Genomic DNA, 24,985 nt, shown 5'->3' on the forward strand with positions numbered 1-24,985 from the left:
TTGATGAGGATACATGATCTAAACCAGATCACACCTAATTCATCCCTGGCGAGTGCTTCGAACACCCGTGCTGTATCTTGAGGCTTTCTGTAGAAGCCCATCACCTGATTGGCGCTCGGTCCTCATCTTCCCCTCTTCTCCCCCCTCTTCTTTCCCCCATCTTCCATCTCATCTCTCCTACCCTCCACCACTCTCACATGCCATCTTGACTCTATGATGCCCATCAAGCCTCGGCAGCTTACATCGGAAAAAGTAGGATGAAGATGGACAAAGAAAACGCTAATTCAAACTCTGCTCACCACGCCAGCACATAGCTGGGTGACTTCCCCGCATGTCAGACTCACTGATGTGACCCTCCTGAGGCCCCACCAGATACGAGTAGGATTATGGTGAGATTCGTTGTATCCGATTCTCTATTCGTACTATTCGTATAAGGTTCATACTAATGGAGCTAACAAAGGACTACGACTACGCGATCATCAAGTTCCAGTTCTTCTCCGGAAGCGTCCAGATAGCATCATTTGCATTAACGTACATGTCATTAACTCATCCATAACCGGCGCAGCCTTTACCGCACAGTGTATCCTCCATCGATAACCAGATCGTGGCCCGTCGTGTACGTACTGGCATCACTAGCCAGATAGACATAAGCACCCTTCAGCTCCTTTGCATCTCCGTTGCGGCCCATTGGAATCATCGACATCCACAGATCCTGAACCTTCTTGTCCACAAAGTCCGACAGTCCAGTGTCGATGTAACCCGGGGAAATGCTGTTCACGCGGGCAAAGTCCCTCCACTCATTCGCCAACGACCGGGCCATGTGGATACACCCAGCCTTGGCCACGTTGTACGAGGTCTGTTCTTGCGGGAAGTTGGCAATGTGTCCGGACATGCTGGAGGTGATGATGAAGCTGCCCTTGCCCCGCTGCTTGAAGTGGGGGCCCACTGCCTTGGCGCAGTGGAATGTGCCCGTCAGATCGGTCTGAATGACCTCTTCCCAGTCCTCCACGGAGCCGTCCAGGATACCGCTGTTGGCAGTCTTGCCAGCGTTGGCGATGAAGGCGTCGATTTGGCCAAACTCGGCAAGCACGTCGTCGACGAGCTTCTTGACGCTGTTCCAGTCGCCCACGTTGCACTTGTAGGCCTTCGCCTTGACACCGTAGGTCTCTGCGATTTCTGCGGCGTTCTTCTCACCACCTTCAGGACGAGACGAGTAGGTGAGGGCGACGTTGGCGCCCATTTCAGCGCAGCCACGGGCGGCTTCAATGCCCATACCACGAGGGCCGGAGGCGCCGGTCACAACGACGACCTTGCCTTTGAGGCTGAAGAGGTCGTGGAGGCTGGAAGCGGAGGGAACAGGGATAGGCATTTTGGTAATGTGTAGAGGAAATTTGTTATGAGGAATTGAGAGTTGTTGATGTGAGAATGGAGGACAGCATCGGCGCATCTTATATAACCGAATCGGGAGTGATGAAGTCATCGAAGCTATGACGTCATGACCCAAACCGGTTGCCAAGTCTCCAACCCTAACAGCATCATCTCCACATTCACCCACTTCCACTGGGAAAGTTGCAGACTGGAGATGGCCACTCAGAGGATCGGATTTCTCGGTCGCCCCGGGTTTCGTTAAGGTCACTCGGCCCGGATTCGGTCATGACGACATGTCGCCGCCGACCGGTGCAGGCTCTGCACCTATTTGACCCAACCTCACCTCTGCACTTGCCAAGCAGGAACTGCATTATCCAGAATATAGGATAAAATATACTCATGTCAGCTCCAGCCGAGAATCGTCGCCCGCAGCTGCGCCGGGGCAGCACAAGGCACACGAATGAGTTTGATGACACGTTTGCCGGACGGTGAGTGTCAATCTTTGCTTAAGATAGCGACCGCTAACGGTCCGCAGGTCACGATCGTTCTTCCGCCGTGAATCCCATGTGGGAGTGGTTAGTCACAATGATCTGCGTGACAGGGAGGACATTGAGATCCATACATGGAACGGGAAAGACGATCCCGACAATCCGTGAGACGTATACCGCAGGATATATGTGCATAGCTAACGACTCAGGTTCAACTGGAGCACCACTTACAAATGGGTTCTCACTTTGACTGTTTGCTTCATGTATGTTGCTCCCCATTAGTAAAGTCTTCACTAACAGAAGCAGTTCCGTCCTCACCGGTATTCCAGCCGGCTCCTACGGTGCCGGCAACGACTGGATGGCATCTCAATTCCACGTGCAAAACACCCCTTTTCCTAACCTTTACTGGGCTACGACCTCGTGGAACATGGGGGCAGCCTTCTGGCCCCTCATCTTCGTTCCTCTGACTGAAGCCTCCGGTCGCATGCCGGGGTACTTTGTGGCATACATCATCCTGATCATCTCCCTCTTTCCCTCGGCCTTTGCCCAAAACTACGCCACACTCGTAGTGACCCGCTTTTTTGGCGGCGGGGGCTCCTCCGTGTCCATCAACATTGTTGGCGGCAGCATCAGCGATGTCTGGTACGGCGACAAAGCACGTAGTCTTCCCATGTCCATCTTCGGGTTGACCAGTGTGATCGGAATCGCCCTCGGGCCATTTGTCGGGTCTGCCATCGTCTCCATCCACAAAGACGAGCCATGGCGTTGGATCTTCTACGTCCAAATCATCTACCTCACGGGTCTCCTCCCGATCTTCTGGTTTATTCTTTATGAGACGCGCGCGGACGTGATCCTCGCCCGACGTGCCAAGAAACTCCGCAAAGAAACTGGCCGACCCATCTACGCCGAAGCCGAGCTCGACAACACCAGTGTCTGGCGCTTGCTGCAAATTTCCTTTGAACGACCTACCCGCATGCTCCTCACTGAACCCGTCGTCGCGTTCTTCACACTCTGGATCTCCTTTGCCTGGGGAATTCTCTACCTGTTCTTCAGCAGTGTTGTCCAAACCTTTAGCACCAACTACGGCATGAATGTCCTGCAGACAGGGTGCATTCAGCTCGCCATCTCCGTGGGCGCTGTTATTGGCACCATCATCAATCCCCTCCAGGATATTATCTACCTGCGGTCCGCTAAGAACAACAAAGAAAAGCCGGGGAAACCGGTACCAGAAGCCCGACTGTATACCAGTATCGGGGGGAGTTTGCTCTTCGCGGGGGGGCTATTCTGGTACGGTTGGGCTAGCTTTCCCTCTGTGCATTGGATTGTGCCGACATGCGGGATTGCAGCTTGCGGCATTGGAATTTACAGTATCTACATGGCGGTGGTGAATTACCTGACAGATGCGTATGAGAAGTACGCCGCGTCGGCGTTGTCGGCCGCATCGCTAGGACGGAATAGCTTTGGGGCGTTTCTGCCTCTGGCGAGTTATCAGCTGTTCGAGAACCTGGGCTATGGCTGGGCGGGATCGCTGCTGGGGTTCATTGGACTGGCATTGTCGATTGTACCGGTGGTGTTGGTATGGAAGGGGCCGGAGATTCGTCGCCGGAGTCCATTCATGCGGGAGGCTACGTTCGGAACAGACGAGGAGGAGGACGTGGTGATGGAGAAAGAGGGGGATGGCGAGACAACAGGGACAGTGTATCGGGATACACACACGGGATATCCTCAACACGACACGCAGCGACTGAATGTCAATGGACAGGAGGAACGTCCGGGGGATGCAGTATAAGCTTGCTTGATTTCATGTATTATTCAAAGACATGTACGATAGAAAAGTCTTCCCCCCCCACATCTCCCTCATACTCAATTACTTAGCATAATTCTGATGCCAAACATATTCTCCCCCCTTTACCCCCTCCAACAACTCCCTAACGGCTCTCCTCGCCCCGACGGGCTCCCTCCCCAACACCCTCCCCATCAACCCATCCGTCGTCTCCAACTCCCCCTTCCCAATCCCCTCATACCACCCAACCAACTGCCTAAAGAACCCCTCCTTTTTCCCACCCTCATCCGTCTCCGCACAAACACGCACATACGTCTCCGGATCCACAAACTCCAACACCACCTCCCGTCCGGTCGTCTCATTAATAATCCCCACAATCTCACCAAACGTGATCGTTTCCTTCGCCGTCAACAACACAATCTGATCCTCATGACCCCCCTGAATCATAAGCTTGGCGGTTGCCTCGGCCAGTTCAGACCGTAACGTGAAAGCGATCTTCCCGTCCCTGGTGCTAGAGGGGAGGTATAGGGTGGTAGTGGATGGGTACCAGTTCATGAAGACGGGAAAGGCATCAGTGTAGACGCCTTCGCGGATGGAGGTGTAAGTTACTCCGGACCTATTTCTATTATTAACAGAACTGAGAGAAACAGGTGGTAGGGGCTAGGATGTAGGGGTAGGAATGAACATACCCCCTCAACATCTCCTCCGTCATCAAATGCGCCTGTTGCACTGATGCTTTCGAATGCGAATCAAACCCTCCGAAGGCGAGGGATGTATACCATATCTATTCCCAAACACCATATTAGCCAGCCCCCCAAATCCCCCCAAAAAGCAATAAAAAACAGATAGAACATACATGTTTAACACCCACCCTCCTCGCAACATCAACCACATTCCAATGCTGCCTCCTCCGCCTCTCCACATCAAAAGTATTCGTGCTCACGAAGAGAAGATTCTCCACGTCTGCGAAAGCCGTTTCAAGTGTAGCTGGATCATCGTAATTGACGGTTCGGAATTGGATTCCCTGGGAAGTGAACCTTTCGCTGTTGGAGGGGTTGGATGATGAGGCGGCGAAGTTGTTTTTGGGTAGGAGGGTCAGGAAGTGAGATAGGATTTGGGAGCCGAGGCCGCCGGTGCTGCCGGTTAGGAGGTATTGGAGGGGCATGGTTTTTTTTTTTTTGCTTTGGGGGGGGGGGGTTGTGGTGGTGAGTGGTGAGGATTGAGGATTGGGAAGAGGGGGTGGGATTGTGGTTGCAGTGGATGATGGATGATAAATAGGATGAGAAGGGGTTTTTATACGAAGCTGTAGTATAGTCCTTCATATAAGATGGATAAAGTATGCAGCTATGACATGACGCCATAAGCACAGCTAGCTATACGTACACTGTAACGCGGTGCTGATAAATCGACGTATTTGTAAGATTGATTGTGGGGCATGCAGCGACTAGTCTTTCCTATTCATTCTTGTTGTTTTTACTTGTAAAGATGATTGGATGGACGAGGGTACTGATCCATATTTATTACTAGGTGGTGGCTTGTTTTACTAGAGTGATTAGAATATTTGCCAGTGGCTCTAAATGGGGGAATGGAGAGGAGATCTGGGGATGGGATGATTCCTCGGGTTTAATTCACGCCGAGACGAACCCCGCATGGCTTGTGCTTATAAAACAGGCTAGTGAGTGGGGTGCTATGTAGGAACTAAGAGAAGCGCCAAGAATATGATCGAGCAAAATACTAATAAGTCTTAGTTAAAACTTGCAAGTTAGCTGTGATTAAGAGCATACATATCATACGGTTTGTTCTGTAAGACAGCGGTCTGATACCTAGATTATTTAGTGAGATTCCCTGCTATAGATTCCCGCGGGCATAGGGAGTATATGGATTAGGAAACTTAGAATAATCAATTTTATAGAACAGGCATCACTGTAATTCTCCCCTGAATAATGAGACGGGATTTACTAGGTGGTTGGGTAAGTATTATTTACTGAAGTGATTCCTAAATATTTCAAATAATCTACAACCATTACTCTCCATAGTAAATACACATTTCCAACACCCAAACACAAAAAATGGCGAATTCCTGATCCTACCACGGTATCTACCTTTTGATACGCAGGAGAATCCACGACATCCTCCTACAAATAATAGAAAAATAACCTGCCCGATCAGGAAGATGACAGCGCCATAAACCAGGTATAAATACTATCTTGATCTCCTAGATTAATGAGCAATCATCATCCCAAGCCCAATAATCCCACCTCCACCATACCAACCATACCATACCATGTCATCCACCCCCATCCCCCCGGGCCTCACCCCAATCATCAACAACCTAACCCACCTCATCGAAACCAACAACTACCTGAAAAAAGAACTCCCAGGTCGATGGGTCTATATTGGCGAAGCCTTTGAAAAAGAGATGCAGAAACTCGAAGATGAGATGTATCGTGGGGGGAATAATGTCCGTATATACTTATATTTTCCATACCTACCAGTATCACTAACCTGTATATTCACTGCCAGGTCCGATCATTCTACATAGCCCATGTCTATTACGGACTCCATCTCAAAAATACCTCAAAAGGCCTAGTCCTGTTTCATATCCGTGGAACGCCCAAAATATACCCCGAAGATGAAGCCCTCCCGTCTGGATCGTATCGATACATGCAAGACCCATGTATGGTTTTACCGGGGGGAAGAGGGGAGGGGGTGGATGTTGGGGTACTGGAATTGGCAGCTGGTTCGAAGTTTGAGATGGGGCCGTGTGATGGGACGGGACGGTTGACTAGGGCGGAGGCGCTGGATGCTATGTTGTTTGGGAAGTGAGTGGGAGAGTTTATTCGGGTGGTTGATACTTGCTGTTGCTGTTGATGTCGTTTAAAGAGATGGTATTTAGTTCTTTCAAGAGGTCGGTAGCGTTTCGATAGGTGCCTGGAATCCAGCACTTTTCGATGATATGTCCTAGCCAAATGTCGTGGGTGGTGGGGAGAGTTTCCCTCCGGGGTAGTGTTGCTCGAGATATGTTGTTCTCATGAAGATCAAACAAGCATTTCTTTCCAGTGACAACTTCGTAGATCACTTTGCCCAACTGACCAATGTCAGTTTGTATGGAGTATCCATTATCATCAACTGTTTCCAGATCGCTATCAGGCGGCATAATAGTGGCCTCAGTAAAATCGCAAAACTTGATCGAGAGATCCGAATCGAGCAGGATATTTCGACAGGCAATATCTGCCACAATGACGGAGCGGTGGTGTATGTGGGATAACGCAAGGGCCATTTGTCGAAACCAGGATAGTTGGAGAGATTTGGATGGTGGTTGTTTGTTGCGGGATAAATAGGAGCGCAGATCTCCATTTTCCATGAATGCAAGGTGGGTGGTTTTCTCGGAGAAAGAGATGTAGGGTACGACTCTGGTACAATGGCCGAGGTGTTGGTACACGTTTTGCTCTCGTTGAATGACGGTAATGTTGTCAAGCACCTCATCGTCTGAGGTAGACAAGTACCGTAAGGGTAATTTGATCGCTGCGTTGTCTTTCAGGATGACAACACCAGATCGGCCATATCCAAGGAGTTGGTCTTCTGAGATGGAATTGCCCGATGGGTCCAAGAATGGGGTTGACATGATGGAAACAATTATCTCAGCTCAATGATAGTAAAGCTATATCTGCTGGGACTTTAGTTGAATTTATAAGCCAGAAGTTTGATTCAAACAAGGGTACTTCTTTTGGCTTGGTCCGATAATCGCGGGTAGGGCGGGTGGTAATTGGCAGATGCATGCTTTATTACTTACTCATCGTCATACCAATCATATTATTATTCACAGTCAGTGCAGTCCAAATAACTGCAGTGGCATTCAATGGAAAAGACTCCAATTCAAGGAATGGATATTACTAAAACAATCAGTATAATTCATATAATCATGCCGGCTGAAATTATCCCAACCCACTATACAAAAGAGAAGAATTATTTATCTATCTCTACTCTACCATGCCATTACACATCACCCCATCAACCAACCAAAATAACCACCCACTGCCACTACGCAGTCGGCGCAAACTTACTCCACGACCGGATCTTCTTCCCATAAATATAGAACAAGATCGGCACGGGGAACAATATCGCCGTGAGACATCCCAGGAGGGTCATGGCCCATGGAACGCCTAGATTATGGAACTGGTTTTGTCAACACCATACTTTTCTTCATATATCCATTTCCTTATAGAACGGAAAGGAAAAGAAACAAAGAAGAAATAAACTCACCATTGGAATCGCAAACATGGGAAACCCCGCCCCTAGACCAGATCGAAAGAAACAATTTGCTGCAATGGCCGAGTTGGCATTAATGCTATAGCAGTCGATGATATAATTCAAGCCCTATTTCCATCCTTAATTCCAAATAATTAGAACAAGAGGGTATAGGGGAGACATACCTGCATGAAAATCAACAAGATCCCCGCCCCCAAAAACCCCCCCGAAATAGCCTGCGGCACCCAAATAATATGTTTATTCGACGTCCATCCAAACCAAAACATCCCTGCCGGTAACAACACCCCCCCGATCATCATCGGAATCAGCCTCTCCTCAGGAACAATCTGCCCCGTCTGTTCCAGAATCCGCTGAAACCGAGTCTTCGTGAAATAAATAATCACGCAGCAACCAAACACCACACCCACGGCGATGGCAATAAACGGCAACGCCCCGACACCCTCGTTCCATCCGCGCTCCTGCTGAAAGGCAACCGGGTAGGCCTCGAAACAGAGATACAGGAACCCGTAGATGAAACCCATGTACAGGGTAATAAGCAAGAGGATGGGTTCGCGGACCAGCATCAGAAACGGCCGAATGAGATACACCGTGGCGATATGGGTCAAGTCGACGGGTTGTTCTTCCGAGCGGGCATGTAGTGCCCAGTTCCGGGTTTCGAAGCGCAGGCGACTTGCTCGACGCTGCAGCAGAACCGGTCCAAACGTCTCCGGGATGATGAGGAAGCCGACGGCACCGAAGAAGAAGGCCATGATGGCGGTGATGTATTCGGTCCAGCGCCAGCCGAGGTACGACATGGTGATGAAGCCGCCGACGATGGGACCGGTGACGGGTCCGACGAAGGTGCTGCCGGCGAAGACGGCGATGGCGATGCCGCGTTCCACGGGCCCGAAGAGATCGGCCAGCATGCCGCCGACGATGGCGAGAGGGGCGCTGGCGAATAGCCCGCCTAGGAACCGGCAGATCATGATGGTCTGGAGGTTTTGGGCTACGGCCACGGGGATCTGGAAGATGGCGAAGATGAAGAATCCCGTGAACAGGGGGATCTTGCGCCCATAGAGTTCGGATAGTGGGCCGAAGAATAACGGCCCGAAACTATAGCCCAGGACGAAGAGACTGGTTCCTAGAACCATGACTTCGTCCGAGACGCCGAATTTCTTGGCTGTCACTTCCGAGGCGGTGCTGAAGACGGATGATGCAAAGGTTACCGAGACGGTCATGAGGCCGAGGAGGATTGTGATGGTCCATTTTTTGGAGCGGGGGAAGTTGGTTGGTTTTTCCTGATCTTGAGTTAGTATAGGGTTATATCGAGATGGAGGAGGAGGAGGAAGAGGTGGAGGAGGTATACGTACAGGGTCGTCTGGTCCATCCCAGTCCACGAGATTAGGATCCTTGCCGCTCTTCTCATCGTGCAATCGTTGTTTCTCTACATCTTCATGGTTGCTCGATAGGGAAGCACTCGAGCTGGGATGCGAGCCGGCCTGCGGCGAGGCGGTTTGCGCGCGAGGGTCCTCCATGACTGAGCTACAATAAGTCCGATATATTTGATCAGACATCTTGTCGATTACTATGTACTATTTATTCTGGACCTCCTACTGTGTACTGCATATGGTCTGATGATGTCAAGCTGGACGGTTGGCATCCGATGGATCCGTCGACGTCATATGAGCCGTGGCAAGCACTAGTTATTGCAGCATATGAAGGATAAGCCTTGCATAGAGGAGTTAGAGCCCGTATTATTATGGACTGACATCATCCAGGGATTGTCTGGTGCCTGACTGCGCTTCCCCATCCGGCACTCGGCTCTCGGCATTTGTCCTCCGAGCCATCAACTGGCATGTCGCGCATTGTCCGCGCACGCAAAGCTGGCACTGCTCGGGTGCTCGTGAATCGATCTGCCCGACACATACAAGCCCAGACAGCACTGTCGATATTAGCTGGGTCATCCCATCATTCAGCAGGGCTCACTTACCAGACACGCGCCCACGCTCACTACCAGCACGTTGAGACCCGTCAAGAATATCTTCCGGGGAGACGACACATATCGGCCCCGGTTCAGGAAGAGCCAGAAAACCCCACTCAGCCCATCTACAAGCATCGGTCAGTGCGAGGAAGGATCTAGACCCATCGGTGGAGACTCACATGTAAACCAACTGGCGAAGAGTGCCGTCTGCGAGAGTCAGTCAGCCTTGTGATCCACCATTCACATCCAGAAACCTACAATCAAGCTCAACAGGTCATTGAAAACCGGAATCGCTTCGGCGATGATCCACGCAAATGTCCACAGAACCAGCGCAATCAGAATCCACGATCCAATCGCCACGAATCCGCGCTGGTGCATGCGGTCGGTGCCTCGGAACAAACGGACGTAGATGTACTTGCAAGCCACATGACCATTGATCACGCCAGCGACAACAATCTAACTTATCAGCCAATACTCCCACACCCCTATCCCCCCCCTGGAGGGATTTATTACCGTCGGAATAGCGATGCCGTAGGCTATCTTGGACAACAATGGACTGGTCGAGCCCAACGCAGGTGATGCCACGTCCTTGCCGCCGTACCGATAGATCACCACTGCTGCGACAACATACATCGACGTATCAATCCCCTGCAGCATGTACAGCGTCTTGGGATAGTCGGTCGGCACGCGCATTTCCGAGATGAATCCGAAAAAGGCCACGTGCCCGGCTGCACAGGTTAGCTTATCCACATCTATGCGCGCAGGACATACCGTATGCAAAGACAATGTTGGTGACGGCCAGGAACGCTCGGTAGAAGGAGTTTTCCACGGTCGCATCGACATGTCCATCGCCCGGACGTTGGATTGAGATCGCAATCATGGTGATCATAACCGCTGAGAGGATACTGATGAAGGCTGTCTGGGTCAGCTCATTACTCCACCACCAGGACGAGACATACACGAGATCGAAAACCAAGACACTTTCTTCAGGGTACGCGGCAAGGTGAGGATAAACGACAGCACCAAGCCAACAACCCCAAACACAATGGAGCAAGTGCCATGGTCGGTCAGAGTGTTCATCATGACGATAAAGGTCAGGATATGACTGCCCATGATGAACACCAGGAAGAACAGCTGCGCAGTTCCCAGGATCTCGCGACCGATCCGGCCCATCATGACCTCGCCGGCGTCCCCCATACTGTGCACATGGGGATACTTCAACTTGAATTGACCCAAGGTATAGCCCGTGTAAGTCGCCAAGGCACCAAGGCCAAGGATCAGGATCACCGCACTAGAAGCTTAAGTTAGCCACCAAGCCACCGGTCGGACACCATGTCACACACGCGATCAGGCCAAGAGACGCCACGGCCGAGGGAAGGGAGAGGATGCCGAGCGAGATGGTCTCCGCCACCATGACTGTAAGTTATCAGAGGGATTCAACTATGGTACCAGGGTATATACTCATGCCACATTGCCTGTGCAGTTAGCCACCGAAGCAGACACTAGAACCAGATCACATACCACCATGCCAGCGTGCGGTACTTCACCTCACCAGTCTCATCATGACTAAATGGATTCTCATAGTCAGGAAGCACAGTCTGACTCTCAGGCTTGCCTTCTTCAACAGGCGGGTCCTCCACCCGGCGGAGCGCAGTAAAAGACATTCTCACGATCCGGAGTCAAATAGTGTTCACGATCACGATCTAGTACTCGAGAGCAGAGACACTGGAGAACAACACTGATAGAGGGAGAACGAAAAGGCCAGGAGAACAAGATCCGCTGAAAGAAAGGAGAACGACAGGTCAGACGACAACACTGAAGACCACAGGGCAACCCACCATTTCATGAAAAACTTACCTCTACCTCATTGTGTAGGACCCTGAACTAGGTGAGGACGCCTCCGATTGGACTGCCATCTCACGTCATGCAAGCCAGCAGTGAATGAAGGTGAAATGCGGGGATTTCTTGCATGGATCGATCCAGTCGGGGAAATCCGAAGCCATTCTCCTCTTCTTCAGTAACCTATTTATGGGGAGCCATTGAGGCCAAGAGGACTGAGGGGCACGAGAAAGGCGCGGTCAGTGGACACTCTGTGTTGTCCACATGGCTTCCGGGGAGATGCAGCGCCTATCACTTGCGAGCAAAGTTCAGCGTAACGAGCGATGTAACCTCCCTCAGATTCGTGCTCGGTGACCCGTGGCTAGGTGGCTGGTCTCTGGATACTACCAGGGAACGGGCAATTAAATGATAGCTGTCAGGTATTTCGCTCTTATGATAAGTGAGACAGGGTCTTTGCAGATGCAAGATTCCGAAGTCTTGCGTAATAATGATCGCCAGATGGTCGAAGAGTTCCTCCATTGCTTTGGAGATGCGAGCAGGGAGATGTACGGAACTTTATGACGAGACCAAGACGTATGGGATATAAAAGTGGTATCTATTTCAAGCTATGTCTCAATCAAGCAGAACAAAATCATGTCTATGGGTATTGTACGCAATGCAAATCTATCCGTCTATCTCATGTCGTGTCATATCTGTCCATGATGTCATGCCATCTCTCTCATTGTTGCCAAACATGCCCGGTCGCGGACATACAGGTCAATGCCCGCTTCGGCACAGGAACGGTGCAGCGGTTCAGCCGTCTCATATACTCGGGGCTTAATGACCTTCTCGCCTGGTCCCCCTGGCTGGTAGCCTGATGCGTCCTCGTCATCCTCGTCATGGAAGAAGCCTTCAATGTCGATTCGCTTCAGCCCCGCAAACTGTGTCTTGCGCTTGTTGAGCACCGCTTTCAACTGTGCAACCAACATTCCCAACGAATTCTCCTTGCACCCTTCCACGTAGAGCGACTCCACTGACGACGGGAGCACATCCGTGAGTGGACACGACGGTTCATACTGGTAGCGCACATCCAGCAAGTTGGGCAGGCGGATGCGGATCTCCTTCAAGGATGTAAACTCCATCAGAGGCCCAAACCACTCGTCGTGCGTCTCGTTCGCCCCGGCAATGGTGAAGGGTAGGTGAGTGCCGTAGTTATCCAGCCAGAGGGTCTGCAGGCTGTCCTTACTGCCTGCGAGCGACTCCAAGAATGCAGAGGGCCGGAACCCCTCCGCAAGCAAGTGCTCGTCAGAGTGCTGGTACTTGAAGGATTTGAGTGAGGAGCAGGAGGCAATCAAGCTCTGCATGCCTTGGGAGCCGTTGCTCGCATTAAGCGTGATTTCGGAAATGGGCGAGGTGCCGGGCATCGAAATCTCGACAGGCTGGACTGACTCCGACTGACCCTCCTGTGAGCGGGTAGACTCAATGACCGAGTCCGCCGAAAACGTCCGCATGGATGGCAATTGGAAGAAAGGAAGGACCTGAGATGGCTGATAGCTTCCCCGGCTGTCCTCATCGGCTAAATGGGTCAAAGAAACCTCCCGCAATACGCGGAGCGCGGGTTGATCGTCAAAAGGCTTCTCTCCCCGCACAACCCGCTGCATCATGCGGTCCAAATAGAGGTTCTGCTTGGGGTAGACCAATTGCAGGTGCCTCAGATTGCTCACCAGCGGCAGGAGAAGCGCAATCCAAGCCTCTTCAACATTGTCCCGGAGATCCTGTTCCCATTTTATGTGTTCTTCTGCGGTATGGCTGAGTGTGTGGGCCCATTGGATTAACGGCGCCAGGTCTTCGTCAGAGTGAGTGGAAGGAGTGGAAGTGGACCAGTCGTGAAAGTCCAGGGTGCGAACGGCCCGAGCCAGCTCGGGACGACGGAGCAGAGCTCCTAAGAAGGAACGTGTCTGGGAGCAGTCCTTCAAGGACGCTGCTTGGTAGACCAACCGTAGGAACAAGTCGTGAAAATGGCGGCAGACAAAGAGCAGGTTGTATCGATCCCGGTAGTCTTCCACATACTCCCCAACCAGGAGGAGGATGTCATTAGGAAGTAAGAGCGACATGTTGAGGAGGGATCAGCGGTAGTTAAATTCAATGCATCTGGGGAGCGAGGCGAAGGGAACAGACACCGGAAGCCCGGGGGTTTAAGAATGCCCGCACCCGTCGATAACCTAAGATAGGGGAACTGAGTTTTTGCAAAATCCACCACCTGGGTGAACTTTGCAGGCCGAGTATGGGGAACAGATCCATCGAGTGGGCCAATGGACGGGAGCTGGCGGAGGGTCGTGGATCCCCGGGATCGGTTGACCTGCTCCGTCCACGGTTGATCCAGAAGGTCCGTATCGACACAACTTGTCCTCATCCGACACACGGCCATTGTCTGCAAGGTATGACGTGCCACTGCATTATGTGCTTCCGGCGGACAGCATCCATGGTGTTCGTAGGCTCGAGTGCAGTAGTCCAAGTCTTGCAGGGCGGAGGTGCATTCGACGGGCAGGAGGAGACATCAGCGGTGATGGAAAAATTCGACTACCCGACGGTGGGTTGTCGCCACCGCCATTCGTGACGGGCCGGTGGAGTCGCGATAGACAGAGGCTCCATCACGCGGGGCAATGCTGCTTCTTTTGCTGGGGATGTGGCCGGCTCTCCACTGCTCGCAGTGGCATTGACCTTGCGCTTGTGGTGGTGTGGATGATCGGTCTTACTGATCAGCCTCGTCGCGGGGTCAGAGACGGAGATGACATGGAGGAATAATTAGAAGAGATGAGTAATCTAGACTTTGGAAGCTGTGGGTGGCTGTGAGCATTGATGGCTCTACCCTGACCGACAGCAGTGATGCAGCGGATTCAAGGTGAGGGCGGGTGAAGGTGAGGCTAAAGACAAAGACTAAGGCATAAGTCCCGTGATGTCACACCCCTTCGGTTCGGTGCATACGATCTGCAATGCATATCCCAGTTACTCTTCCACAAAGACACTCTCGGAGTCTCGACTTTCCTGTTTACAAGTCCAAGTCCACGGTCTACCTCTGCAGTGCCTGACCACAGGGCCCGAGCGAGTCGGCCAGCTTGCTTGATGGGGCGATCCTTTTTGCCATCGGTGGACCCGCAACGCCTGGTTTTTCGCCCCGCCGATAAGCCTGCCCCAGAGTTGTCCCGCCAGTTACCAAAGCTAACCATCTTGTCATACCCATGAGGCATGATCGCCATAACGGATTCTCGTTACACCCGGGGAGAAGAACAGAAGAATATCCATCTCGGTCAGGGTCTCTGCTGGTTCTGAAGATGCTTCAGGCTGGAAAACAGACAAAATTCTCCATCTGCCAGGAACGAGATATGATTGCTGGCAAACCTTTCCGAATTCCGACATGCATTGCTCGACACATGCATCCTGCAGCTAGATAAGTAGGAATGCGGTTTCGGATGCATCTCGGCTTATCCGCCCGCCCGTTGAACGCCTTCCGTTCGTAGTAGTCTAGCTGGCCGTTGCCCATTGTCGAGTATTTCTCGCCAGGTGCGGGTATGGCGGCAGTGTTAAGGCCTAAGGGATACAGAATAGTTGTTTGACTGGAGCTAGCTGACACTGTCGTCTCGCCACGAAGGTGTTTATGACCGGCCAATTAGGGGTGTTGGTAGTATTATCCGCATTGTAGCTCTAATGTCAAACCCATGCTGCGTTCAAGATAAGAGGGCTACTATTCAGCACACTAGATATGCTTACGATCTGGCTGGCCTAAATGGACAACTTTTTAGCCATTCATCTATTCTAATGAGATGGGATTATCCATCCATGGACACGAAAAGCCAGTAGTAACGCCTCTCGAACGTGACTATCCAACGGCCGTGATATATTCACGACTGCGTTGGAGAGGCCTAAGAACCGCACATCTTACAGGCGTCAGGATCGGCGTACTATAAAACAAGCGGTCATGAGACTTGTCCCTGTGACCTGGGCCTGTTGGCATTGCAAGAGATGCTAGAGGCAAGATACGAGACCCTTGTTGTGCAACTGGGCGGAGTTTTGGCCGGCACAACAGCTTATCCATTTCGAATTGGGCATCGCGTTCTGTCGAGTTTCCGGATTTATTGGCATGGTGTATTCCACGATGGGGTGTTGGATTACCCTTAGAACTATGCCCAGTTTCCAGTCTCGAATGTCATATCAGAATTCGTTCTGAAGTTGCAACGCAATGCGTCAAGATAATGGACAGTGGCCCTTGCAGGTCACACAGGTGGGCAGGTTAGGGGCCCACACTGACTGATTAAGTTGTGTTAGCAAACAGCCTAGAATCGAGAAGATAGCGGTTTAGTCTCTCTTGTGGGTAACGCATTTCCTAGTGTAGGATTAGCTGATATCTACGCTGATCACTATCCTGACGTCCCTACATACCCTGGCGACAATAACACGAAGACCTAACTGGAACATCGGCCGTTGCGACTGCCTGCTTCAAGAGGGGCTTCACAATTTGAGCTTCGGCCGTGCGCCCGAGTTTGGTCAGGCATTCATAATACCCATGCAACGCCCACACATTGTTCGGATGCTGCCTCGCGCGAGGCAGGGTATCATCAAATCCGAGATCAGCCTGGTACACGGCAGCTGCCTCTTGGACATGACCCTGCTCGAGCAGAAGCGCGCCATATGCATGGCGGGTAGGTTGCATCCATCCCCACGGCTCATCATATGGCAAGTCGTCATCCAGAGTGATCGATCGCCGCAAATGACCAAATGCCACATCGAAATTGCCACGGCGATACTCCAGTTCCCCGTCCAGCATGGCTTCAGCCACAGCCAGGATATCTGAACATTTATTGGTGAACAGCATCCGGCTATCAGGTACTTGTTTGGCAGCCACCTTGAACAACAACCTCTCTTGGCTCGCCTCTTCCACTCTTCCAAGCGCAGCCAGCGCCACCCCCTTTCCGTAGTGAATCATCGCCGTCGTGACACAATATAACTGCGTGTCTTGCGGATATTCGAGGCCGATGAGATCATCCCAACGTCCAAAGCGAATAAGAACATGCACTTGCATACCCACAAAGCTCTCCAGCCAGTCAGCCATCGGCGGGGACTCAATGCGCAGGAGCTGCTCCGGAATAGACGACTCTAGACTCTTCACCGTGTCCAATGCAACTCGCGACTGTCCCGCAAACATAGCGGCATACACCCGGAAATGATAATCATGGGACCGATACAGGGTATAGAAGTTGACCGCGCCCGCGCGGGAAAGGAACTTCTCATCCGCCCGAATCGCGTCCGAGTTCGACGCAATCGCCCGCCTATAATCCCCGCAGAGGATATCCAAATGAGTCGGCATGTGGTTGAGATGGCCCGCATCAGGCACCAGGCCCCGTAGATGATCGGCAGCTCTGAGTGCCGTTTCCGGCTCGCTGGACATCTCCATTAAATGAATGTATAGATGCAGGACTCCCGGATGACGCAGAGCCTCGTCCTGCGTTAGTGCGAGATCCAGGACCTTCTTGATTTCCACAGTACGGGCCTCAGGTGCCGGCTGGCCCGTACGTAAATCCCAAAGCGCCCACGGGGTCAAGTTCATCATCGCATCCGCGTACAAGGCTACAACGTCCATATCATTGGAGAAGCGTAGGTAGACAGACTTCATCGCGTCCGCATATTCCTTGTTCCAGCAGGCAAAGTCCTCTGGAGCTACATTCCGCGGGTAGCGATATTGCATGGCTCCAATAAGCGCCGCTTCCACGGGTTTTGTTGTGGTGGCATGTTTCTGTGCCTCTGCCACGGCTTGGTGGGTGCGCTGAACGGCGTCGGTGAGTTCGTGCTCGTCGAACGCTTGCCACGGTTTGTTGTAGTTGGGACCTAGGGTATATGCGAGACCCCAATACGCCATAGCACAGGTGGCATCGTGTGCGATGGCTTTCTGAAAACAGTTGGCTGCTTCTTCGTGGTTGAAGGCATATGTCCAGATGAGTCCGCGGTTGAACCAGACTTGGGCCTGATGGCTGGTGGTGGTCACCGGCCGGTGGAAAGAACCAAAGTCATAATAGTCATCCGCCTCTTGCTTAGACATCTTTGCCGAGATTAAATTTGCAACGGATAACAGGCCTATTTAGGGTGTATGGGCGGTGTCGACGATGTTGTGATGTCGATGCGAATAGATGAAAGATCCCCAAGTGGGGTAAAGGCTATCTGGCCGCTGTTCAAGGCGGGCAACACCACCAACCATCAGGCCACTTGCTGCATACCCTACGCGAATGTCTGGCTTTCGGGCCTGTTTGTATTTATCTTATTTGTCTAGGTGGCTAGGTACTTGACAGGAACATTAAGAGGCACTTGACTCGCCACATGCTGCACCTAGCACGGCATGCTCACATCCAGTGCCAGATAGTAGGAACCAGAACCAAAGGTATTGTCTCTTATATCCTTGACCGTCAGATTTTCCAGCAAGCTCCGACCAGTTCATACTGCATTTCCCCAGATCGACCCTCGAAAGCCATCATAAAACGCCTTGTTCCAGAAATAAGAAAAGTAGAGGACGGAGCTTGCTATGACCCGTACATGAAAATCCGTCGATATCCCCTCCCTGAACACCTTTCCAGCGTGCGCGTATCTTAGCGGGAAAAGTATTTGGTATATGTCTTCAATTGCCTGGTATAGCGTCACGACTCCATCTATCGTAGTCCCAGGTCCGTCATTTCAACACTGTCCGCGGAGCCCATCCAGAGGATATTGTTACACCTATTTGACGAGTTATGTCAGCAAATAATCCCCTCGACGTAGAATGCGCATCAGAAGAGGGGTAACGGATGCGAAGTTTCACACTGGCATCCGAGCAACCCAATCCTGATCATATGGGACAACCGAATGGACGCACCTGATCAGCACCAGACCGAGTGTTCCCGTGTTCTTTCCGTCAATGAACTCTTCCGTATCCCGCAGCAGCACGTTCATGTAGGAATCGATGCTCTCAAGCTTGCCCTTGTATTCCGTTTGGCCCCATTTGAGACGGATGACGAGCTCGGTTCCGACTCTATAGATAGATTAGATGATGTTTCTGATATTGTTTGCGTGTGATAAACCGGGGAGGATGCAGGCGATCGAGGAATCAGAGAAACGGGGTCGAGTATGCGTACCTAGCCTGGAGGAAAGGCCGGGGGTTGACTGGGTTGAACTAGGATCACAGAGTTAGCCAGCGCCCAAATCCATGGCAAGTCATGGCTGTAGATAGAAAAGACAATCGCGGGATGGAAGAAAGAACGTACACTCATTGTTGACCTCGGATCGATGCCAGCTACTCAGCTGGTGATTGCACAATATAGATATCGGTATTCAGACGCGTCAATGGATACGGGTTCTGCCAGTCAAAGAATAAGAGTACGTCTCCGAATCCGTGGGATTTGGCTGTTCGCGTGCTAGAAGAGTTGGGGAGACTATCGGAGATCGCAGTCGCCAACTTGACGGAGCTGATGCAGTCCGCGAAAATGTGATGCTGCTAGACGCGGGTCTGGTCCAATCATAACTCCTTATTCGACACCGCCCTCTGAGCACTGCAATATCGCTCTGCATTTCCATCCTCCTGCAACTGCTCAACCAGAACTGATATAAATCCATAGGCTAATCCAGTTATTCTGTCATTACCTCGGCGGCTGATTCTTGTAATTGCCTATGTGTCACATAAATGCCACCTCGGATCACTATCAGCCGACTCATTGCCGTATGCTCTCTCACATCACCAAACCGCCATACAGTCAAAAATCAAAACATTCAGGCCTCATCAATAACGCGAGGTAACCTGCACTCAATCCACCCTTAGAAGATAATACAAAGATTTCGCATGAAAACTCATGCCCTGCCGACCTGCCAGCTAAGCTCCTTGATTGAAACCTCTTCTCCAGCCTTCTCATCATAATCATACCACTCGCCATCCGCAAACTCAATGCCCGTAAAAGATGACGAAGATTCAGTACCCTTGGCCTCCCATTCACCCTGATAGACACAATTAGCCAGAGCATTCTCGGTCACACACCTAGCATCTCCTAGGTAGGTAAAGGAAAACGACTACATAGAAAGAGAAAGGGAAACCTACATCAGCCTTGAAGTCCACAAACTCCAACCCTCTGCAATCAATTTCAATCACCGTCTTGCCCTTGCGCTTCTCGTCTGCCTCATAGGCATGAGGTCCAGCAGTGATTGACGCCGAATGGGTTTTCTGCGTCCCATGTTAGCAAAAGCCACAAGTTTAGGAACATTGGTTCTGTTCAAGTTTACCCACCTGGCACAGCTTGCACTTCCAGACAAAGTTGGCCTCGCCTCTGCTGCCGGGGATCTCATGCTGTTCCTGTATGCACTGTGAGCTCCTGATTTGATTAGTAGATGGGAACAAAACTTACGAAGCGGTTGAAGCTGACCCAGTTGGGGTGGGTTTCCCGGCAGGACGTGCATTGCACCTTGAAGGTGTAGTAGTAGGGATTGTCCTCGGTGTCCTGGGGACGGAGGTCGGTGACGCTGTTTGAATTCTGTGAGCAGAGGTTCGTATGGTATGAGTTGCGAGGAAGGATCTTTGCGACAGGGTATTGAAACCGATGTTTTCTTGATTTATGGGATGTAGAGACAGTGGAAGACCAGATCACTGCGATTTAGATATGACTTACCCGGTGAGTTCAGCAGACAGGACGAGGGAGAGCATCTTGGCTGTGTTTTCTGCTATTGGTTGCTGATATAAAAGAGAGATGGAACTCGTACGGGGCGGGGCTGTGATCTTGTTCGGTTTTCGGCACACTTGCCGTCTTCCCGCCTGTGCTCTTTTTTTCTCCTAGGGTGACTGATGGTACATCCCTGTAACCCAAGTACATCCCTGCAACCCAAGTACATCCTGGTATTTGCGCAAATCTTACAAAGCGCACCCAATTTATGTCAAAATTCTTGATTGCACTTCTAATAAAAAAACACAACGCCAATCATACCGGTTCATAATCGCTTGAGCTGAACGAATTCAGAGACCAAACGCAGAAGAGACTATGTACAACATTCCTCAAACTGAGGAGAAACTATAAAATACAAGAGAATTGCAATAGCCATTTACAGACGGCTGTGCTGTTGATCCTGGCCCAAAGGCTTCGTCGCGAACGCGCCAAAGAATGCATTGAGGGCGTCCACGGTGCCGCTGCCCTCGACCAGCTGCACTGTACATGCGACATGGCTGTCGGGGCGAGTAACGACCACACCACCCTTCTCGGGGTCGAAGCCCAACTTCTCGTGTGCGGCATACGTGGCCTGAGGAACCCTCACGTCGGGGATGTTGTCGGCATAGATGTGGTGGTGGTAGTCGCGGAGGATCTTCGGCACCGCCTCCACATCGATCTGGTTCTTCTCCCCAGCATAGACCAAGCAGATGGAGAAGAGCTTGGAGTGAGGGAGGTGATGTTCAAAGAATGAGACATCAGCAATGTCGCTTCGGCGGTACACGGAAAGGAAGGATCGCTCCTTCTCGAGGTTGGCAGCAAGATCCGTGATAGCCTTGTTGGTCTTGTCCTGTTTACCGGCAAAGACAAAGATACGGAACGCACCATTGGCAGGTATTTCCTGTTCCAAATGCACAAAGTTGGCATCCGCCAGCCGGGTGACCGTGGTAGGGGTGAAGGCACGGCCAGGCGTCAGTTTCACCCTGGGAATGTCGAACAGTGGGGATTGAGCCGGATGGCTAGGATCCCAGGTGAACACACTGGGCTTGTAGGCAACACCATAGCCACTGGTGAATTCGCAAGAGGATTTGAAGGTCTGAACGAACTCATCTTCCTCTCCATTGGCAGCAGCAGTGCGGCTAGCCTCTCCAACTTCACCCGCAGTAGGGCGACGCTTGGAAAACAAGGCGGCATACTTGTTATCGAAGCTCAGCAGGGTCTCTGCGATATCCTTACGCTCGCTCTCGTAAGTGCTGAGGATCGAGCGCTTGGCCAGGCCAGACTCGACGGCGTGAAGCTTCCAGGCCATGTTCAGGGCGTCGTGGAAAGCAGTGTTCATACCCTGACCAGCCTTGGGCTAGAAGGCATGTTAGCGATCGCTCTTTGAATGGCAGGAAGAAGTTCACGTACGCTGTGAGTGTGGCAAGCATCACCACCCATGAACACACGCTCATCCAGAGTATATTTTTCGGAGATACCCTGGCCGATGGGATAAACGGAATACCATTCCACGCGGTCCCACTCGACCCAGTATGGTTGAAGGATCTTCTTAGCGGTCGCCTGGACGTCCTCGGCGGTTGCTGTCTTCCTCGGGTCGAAGTCGGGATCGCTAGACGATGCGATCTGGACATAGAGACGGACCATGTTGTCCTCGCGTGGAATAACCATGATGGAACCGGCATCTGAGTGGATAGTGCACTTGGTCTATTGACAGAGCAGCAAGTTAGCGACAGTCCTGCATCTCGATATAACATCTAGAGTTTCCTTACCTCAATGTCAGGGAAGTTGGTCCTCACGACACCATCCATGACACCCCACACATAAGAGATGGGGTCCTTGTACTGGATCCGAATGCCAAGTTCTTGTCTGATAAAACTCCGAGCACCCTCACCGCTGAACAGATACTTGGTGCGGACGGTCTCAATCACATTCGTGTCGATGCTCTTGAGCTGCACTTCGACGGGATAAGTCTCGTCCAAGCCATCGTTCTTGAACCCAGTGATCGTCCATGGTCGTTGGACTGTGGTGCCAGCCTTTTCAATCTCGTCCAAGAACACGCGCTCGATCTTGCCCTGATGGACCAGAGTGGTGAAAGGGTACCGGGTGTCGATAAAGCGGGGACAGCTAGGCCAGCTGCCAGTGCGGTGGATACCTTTTCCGTCGGCGAGGGGATCCCAGAAAGCAACGTCGTACACCTTGGCTGGCTTAAAGGCCATGATCTGGCGCTTCAGACCCAGGTTGCGGAGAATCTCGGTCGAACGAGGCTGGATACCGTCGGCGCGGCCGGTGGCGGTCGGCACGGGGCGGTTGTCGATGTGCTTCACTTTGTAGCCCCACCGGGACATGCAAAGCGACAGAACAATGCCAACGGGGCCAGCGCCCACGATGACGATGTCATATTTCTCTTGTTGTGAAGGGGCCATGTCGGCGACTCTGTGCTAGGGGGTGTCAAGCTTCGGGCGGTGGATTGTAGGTGACCGGATCCGAGGGGTATGTACAGCGATTGGTCGGTATTTTCAAGAGAAGATTAAAATATCACCCAAGGTGAGAAAGAGAAGCAAGATATGAAGCTGATACGGGAGAAAGATGTCATGATGAGAGATGGGAGTGGCCATATAAATATCACAAAGTGAACTGGGGGGAATGGCCCGAAAAGTGCAGCAAGACGAGCATCGGGGAGCCAGAACGGCATTCACAGTCGGCTGGATGTGGAGAGTTGGGGGGAAAGCGTGGATTGGTTCGTGGGGACGATCGAGAGGAAAGGGCAGGCCAGGCAGGAGAAGGCTGAGAACCGCAGTGTCAGCAACGCAGGGAGGCCTCTTTGGCCAGTGGGAGGCAATACTGGGGGAGATCGTTGGGGGGCTGCGGGGAGGCTCTGGGGCGAGTCTCATAGGCCCGACGGACTGCCGTCGCTCGACCCGAGCCTCCGGACTGGCTGCGGCTACCATCTCGGCAGGTGGAGGCTTCCCACGTGACTCGCCCTCGGCAACCTTTCCCGGGATTTCGGACTCGCAATTCCTGCGGCCTCATTGGCTAATTCGTGAGCTGTAGCCTCCTACTTGTATCTCGGTGACCGGTGTAGATTTAGGCGAGGTATAGGTAGGTGCTTAGGTGCTCAAAAGTAGTATCAGCTATCAAAACCGAACCCCATGCTCTTCACGCGAAATACTCCGGCCATAAGCGACACCAAGACTCCAACCAGAATAGCATACTACCTCCTCCGTATTAACCATTCCATGTCCTCCTCACTAGCACAAGAGACAACTACTACATACCAACTCCGCCTCTACAACCCGACAAGTTTCTCCGAGGCCAACAAACACATCCACATCCGCATCCACATCCACATCCCAGTGCATATTCCAACTCACAACTCACAACTCAGCCATCGGCAACATCTCCACAAAAGCGGATCCCCTCAGTAATATCCCCCGTGTGTCTGATTCGCTAACCCACGACTCGCGTCCCTGACACTCCCCGCCCGAAAGGCACTGCGACTCGGCTTTCCCCCAGCCCACACTTGCCTGGTTTGTATCCCGCGTAGTGTGTGGATTATCCGTAAACCCGAGGCAGAGTCTGATATATGAGGTATGCTTGATGGGTATTTGGGTTGCCACAGACGTTGTCGGTACGCGGTGGTTTTCATGGTATTTGAATTGTGTAGGAAGTGTTAATTGTAAGGGTGTCGGGATCTGGAACGGGTGCTGGGAGGTGTGGCCGGCATGCCGATGGGTTGTGGGAGAAAGGGAGGGTGGTTGAGAGGGTTGACTTATTTTTTGATAGTCATGGTGGGATTGAGGTAATCTTGGGTATTCCGGTTGAGGGTATTGTGGCAGGATGAGTTCTATGGGTTTCTTTGGGGATTGGAGTGTCTATACTGCTGTTTGTGTGTATTGGTTTGTTGAAGCTGATTGACAAGCTAAGTGGTGTGGGGATAACCTCGCGTGCGGATGTGCTTGGAGCAGCTATGATCAGGTTTGTTTGAGCAATGCACATATTCATGGAGTGTTTCGTGAACTATGACTGCCATTCAGAACTAGTCTATTGAGATTCTAACAGGTCTGATTTTCTATAGAGAAGAACATTGTATTCCGTATTCTAGCCTATTGTCTCTATAGGAAGGGGAGGAGGGTGAAGCAATAACACAATACAACATATTGATAAACCACAAAACGAAGAACAATACAATAGCAATCAATAGCCATAAGAAAAGCCAGCTTGCTACTTGTGACGTCTTATTCAAATGATCGATGTGAAACCTATTGTTGGAGAACAATAGCCCTGATTCACTGTATGATTTCCCAATCGGGAAGGCATGTCACTATTCAATAGGCGGATACAGGCCCTCTATGGACTACAATGTTAATTGATACAAGACCATTCTATTGTATTCAATAAGATTGAGTGGTCTTCAATGGATCAATATGGGGGAGTTTCGTATAGTCCTGTTTTCTGTCTCGATCTCTTGATAGTATATAACTCCTCGATATCTTCAGTTTCCCCTTCTATGCGACTCTCTTAACGATCTTTGCATATTTTGCGTCTGTTGCGTATCAATCCTTGCTCTGCTCTATCTTATTTGTCTTTGATCGATCAT

General features: G+C 51.5%; 10 protein-coding genes across 10 annotated transcripts; 1 reads left to right on the forward strand and 9 right to left on the reverse strand.

Annotated features, from left to right (window-relative positions):
* Positions 1-481: 481 nt before the first annotated feature.
* Positions 482-1,411, reverse strand: BO94DRAFT_539288 (SDR family oxidoreductase). Its single transcript, XM_025612675.1, has one exon. It carries the CDS (start codon positions 1,367-1,369, stop codon positions 569-571), a length of 801 nt encoding a protein of 266 aa, XP_025463115.1. The 5' UTR covers positions 1,370-1,411; the 3' UTR covers positions 482-568.
* Positions 1,412-1,624: 213 nt separating this feature from the next.
* Positions 1,625-3,739, forward strand: BO94DRAFT_250875 (putative MFS multidrug transporter). The gene is made up of 4 exons (XM_025606434.1): positions 1,625-1,856; positions 1,904-2,020; positions 2,066-2,119; positions 2,163-3,739. Exons 1-4 carry the CDS (start codon positions 1,768-1,770, stop codon positions 3,643-3,645), a joined length of 1,743 nt encoding a protein of 580 aa, XP_025463116.1. The 5' UTR covers positions 1,625-1,767; the 3' UTR covers positions 3,646-3,739.
* On the reverse strand, positions 3,654-4,819 carry BO94DRAFT_501260 (putative NmrA-like family protein). Its single transcript, XM_025609428.1, has 3 exons — positions 4,496-4,819; positions 4,329-4,423; positions 3,654-4,255 (listed from the first exon to the last, which is right to left on the reverse strand). The coding sequence occupies exons 1-3, from the start codon at positions 4,802-4,804 to the stop codon at positions 3,724-3,726; spliced, it is 936 nt and encodes a 311-aa protein (XP_025463117.1). The 5' UTR covers positions 4,805-4,819; the 3' UTR covers positions 3,654-3,723.
* A 1,509-nt stretch (positions 4,820-6,328) lies between these two features.
* On the reverse strand, positions 6,329-7,381 carry BO94DRAFT_251007 (protein kinase family protein). The gene has a single exon (XM_025606435.1). The coding sequence runs from the start codon at positions 7,262-7,264 to the stop codon at positions 6,476-6,478; it is 789 nt and encodes a 262-aa protein (XP_025463118.1). The 5' UTR covers positions 7,265-7,381; the 3' UTR covers positions 6,329-6,475.
* Positions 7,382-7,686: 305 nt separating this feature from the next.
* On the reverse strand, positions 7,687-9,422 carry BO94DRAFT_501265 (MFS transporter; the record flags this gene model as incomplete). The annotated part of the gene is made up of 4 exons (XM_025609429.1): positions 7,687-7,815; positions 7,903-8,016; positions 8,073-9,185; positions 9,258-9,422. Coding segments are annotated over 4 exons (1,521 nt in total), but the record flags the coding sequence as incomplete, so codon positions are not given.
* A 42-nt stretch (positions 9,423-9,464) lies between these two features.
* Positions 9,465-11,532, reverse strand: BO94DRAFT_525672 (putative neutral amino acid permease; the record flags this gene model as incomplete). Its single annotated transcript, XM_025610318.1, has 10 exons — positions 9,465-9,829; positions 9,878-9,993; positions 10,048-10,075; positions 10,127-10,324; positions 10,382-10,596; positions 10,640-10,783; positions 10,828-11,159; positions 11,212-11,284; positions 11,330-11,343; positions 11,390-11,532. 10 exons carry the CDS (start codon positions 11,530-11,532, stop codon positions 9,734-9,736), a joined length of 1,359 nt encoding a protein of 452 aa, XP_025463120.1. The 3' UTR covers positions 9,465-9,733.
* An 879-nt stretch (positions 11,533-12,411) lies between these two features.
* Positions 12,412-13,833, reverse strand: BO94DRAFT_569152 (uncharacterized protein; the record flags this gene model as incomplete). Its single annotated transcript, XM_025614723.1, has 1 exon — positions 12,412-13,833. The coding sequence occupies exon 1, from the start codon at positions 13,798-13,800 to the stop codon at positions 12,412-12,414; it is 1,389 nt and encodes a 462-aa protein (XP_025463121.1). The 5' UTR covers positions 13,801-13,833.
* A 2,140-nt stretch (positions 13,834-15,973) lies between these two features.
* Positions 15,974-17,845, reverse strand: BO94DRAFT_539292 (TPR domain protein). Its single transcript, XM_025612676.1, has one exon. It carries the CDS (start codon positions 17,775-17,777, stop codon positions 16,116-16,118), a length of 1,662 nt encoding a protein of 553 aa, XP_025463122.1. The 5' UTR covers positions 17,778-17,845; the 3' UTR covers positions 15,974-16,115.
* Positions 17,846-17,955: 110 nt separating this feature from the next.
* On the reverse strand, positions 17,956-20,423 carry BO94DRAFT_569154 (DUF866 domain protein). The gene is made up of 8 exons (XM_025614724.1): positions 20,359-20,423; positions 20,098-20,212; positions 19,980-20,045; positions 19,794-19,916; positions 19,565-19,693; positions 18,841-18,878; positions 18,582-18,737; positions 17,956-18,445 (listed from the first exon to the last, which is right to left on the reverse strand). Exons 1-8 carry the CDS (start codon positions 20,391-20,393, stop codon positions 18,379-18,381), a joined length of 729 nt encoding a protein of 242 aa, XP_025463123.1. The 5' UTR covers positions 20,394-20,423; the 3' UTR covers positions 17,956-18,378.
* Positions 20,424-20,634: 211 nt separating this feature from the next.
* BO94DRAFT_539295 (putative FAD monooxygenase) lies at positions 20,635-23,172 on the reverse strand. Its single transcript, XM_025612677.1, has 3 exons — positions 22,158-23,172; positions 21,799-22,092; positions 20,635-21,745 (listed from the first exon to the last, which is right to left on the reverse strand). Exons 1-3 carry the CDS (start codon positions 22,809-22,811, stop codon positions 20,786-20,788), a joined length of 1,908 nt encoding a protein of 635 aa, XP_025463124.1. The 5' UTR covers positions 22,812-23,172; the 3' UTR covers positions 20,635-20,785.
* Between the last annotated feature and the right edge of the window lie 1,813 nt (positions 23,173-24,985).

Source organism: Aspergillus sclerotioniger, assembly GCF_003184525.1.
Source record: "Aspergillus sclerotioniger CBS 115572 chromosome Unknown BO94scaffold_34, whole genome shotgun sequence".
Taxonomy (NCBI): Eukaryota; Fungi; Ascomycota; class Eurotiomycetes; order Eurotiales; family Aspergillaceae; genus Aspergillus; species Aspergillus sclerotioniger.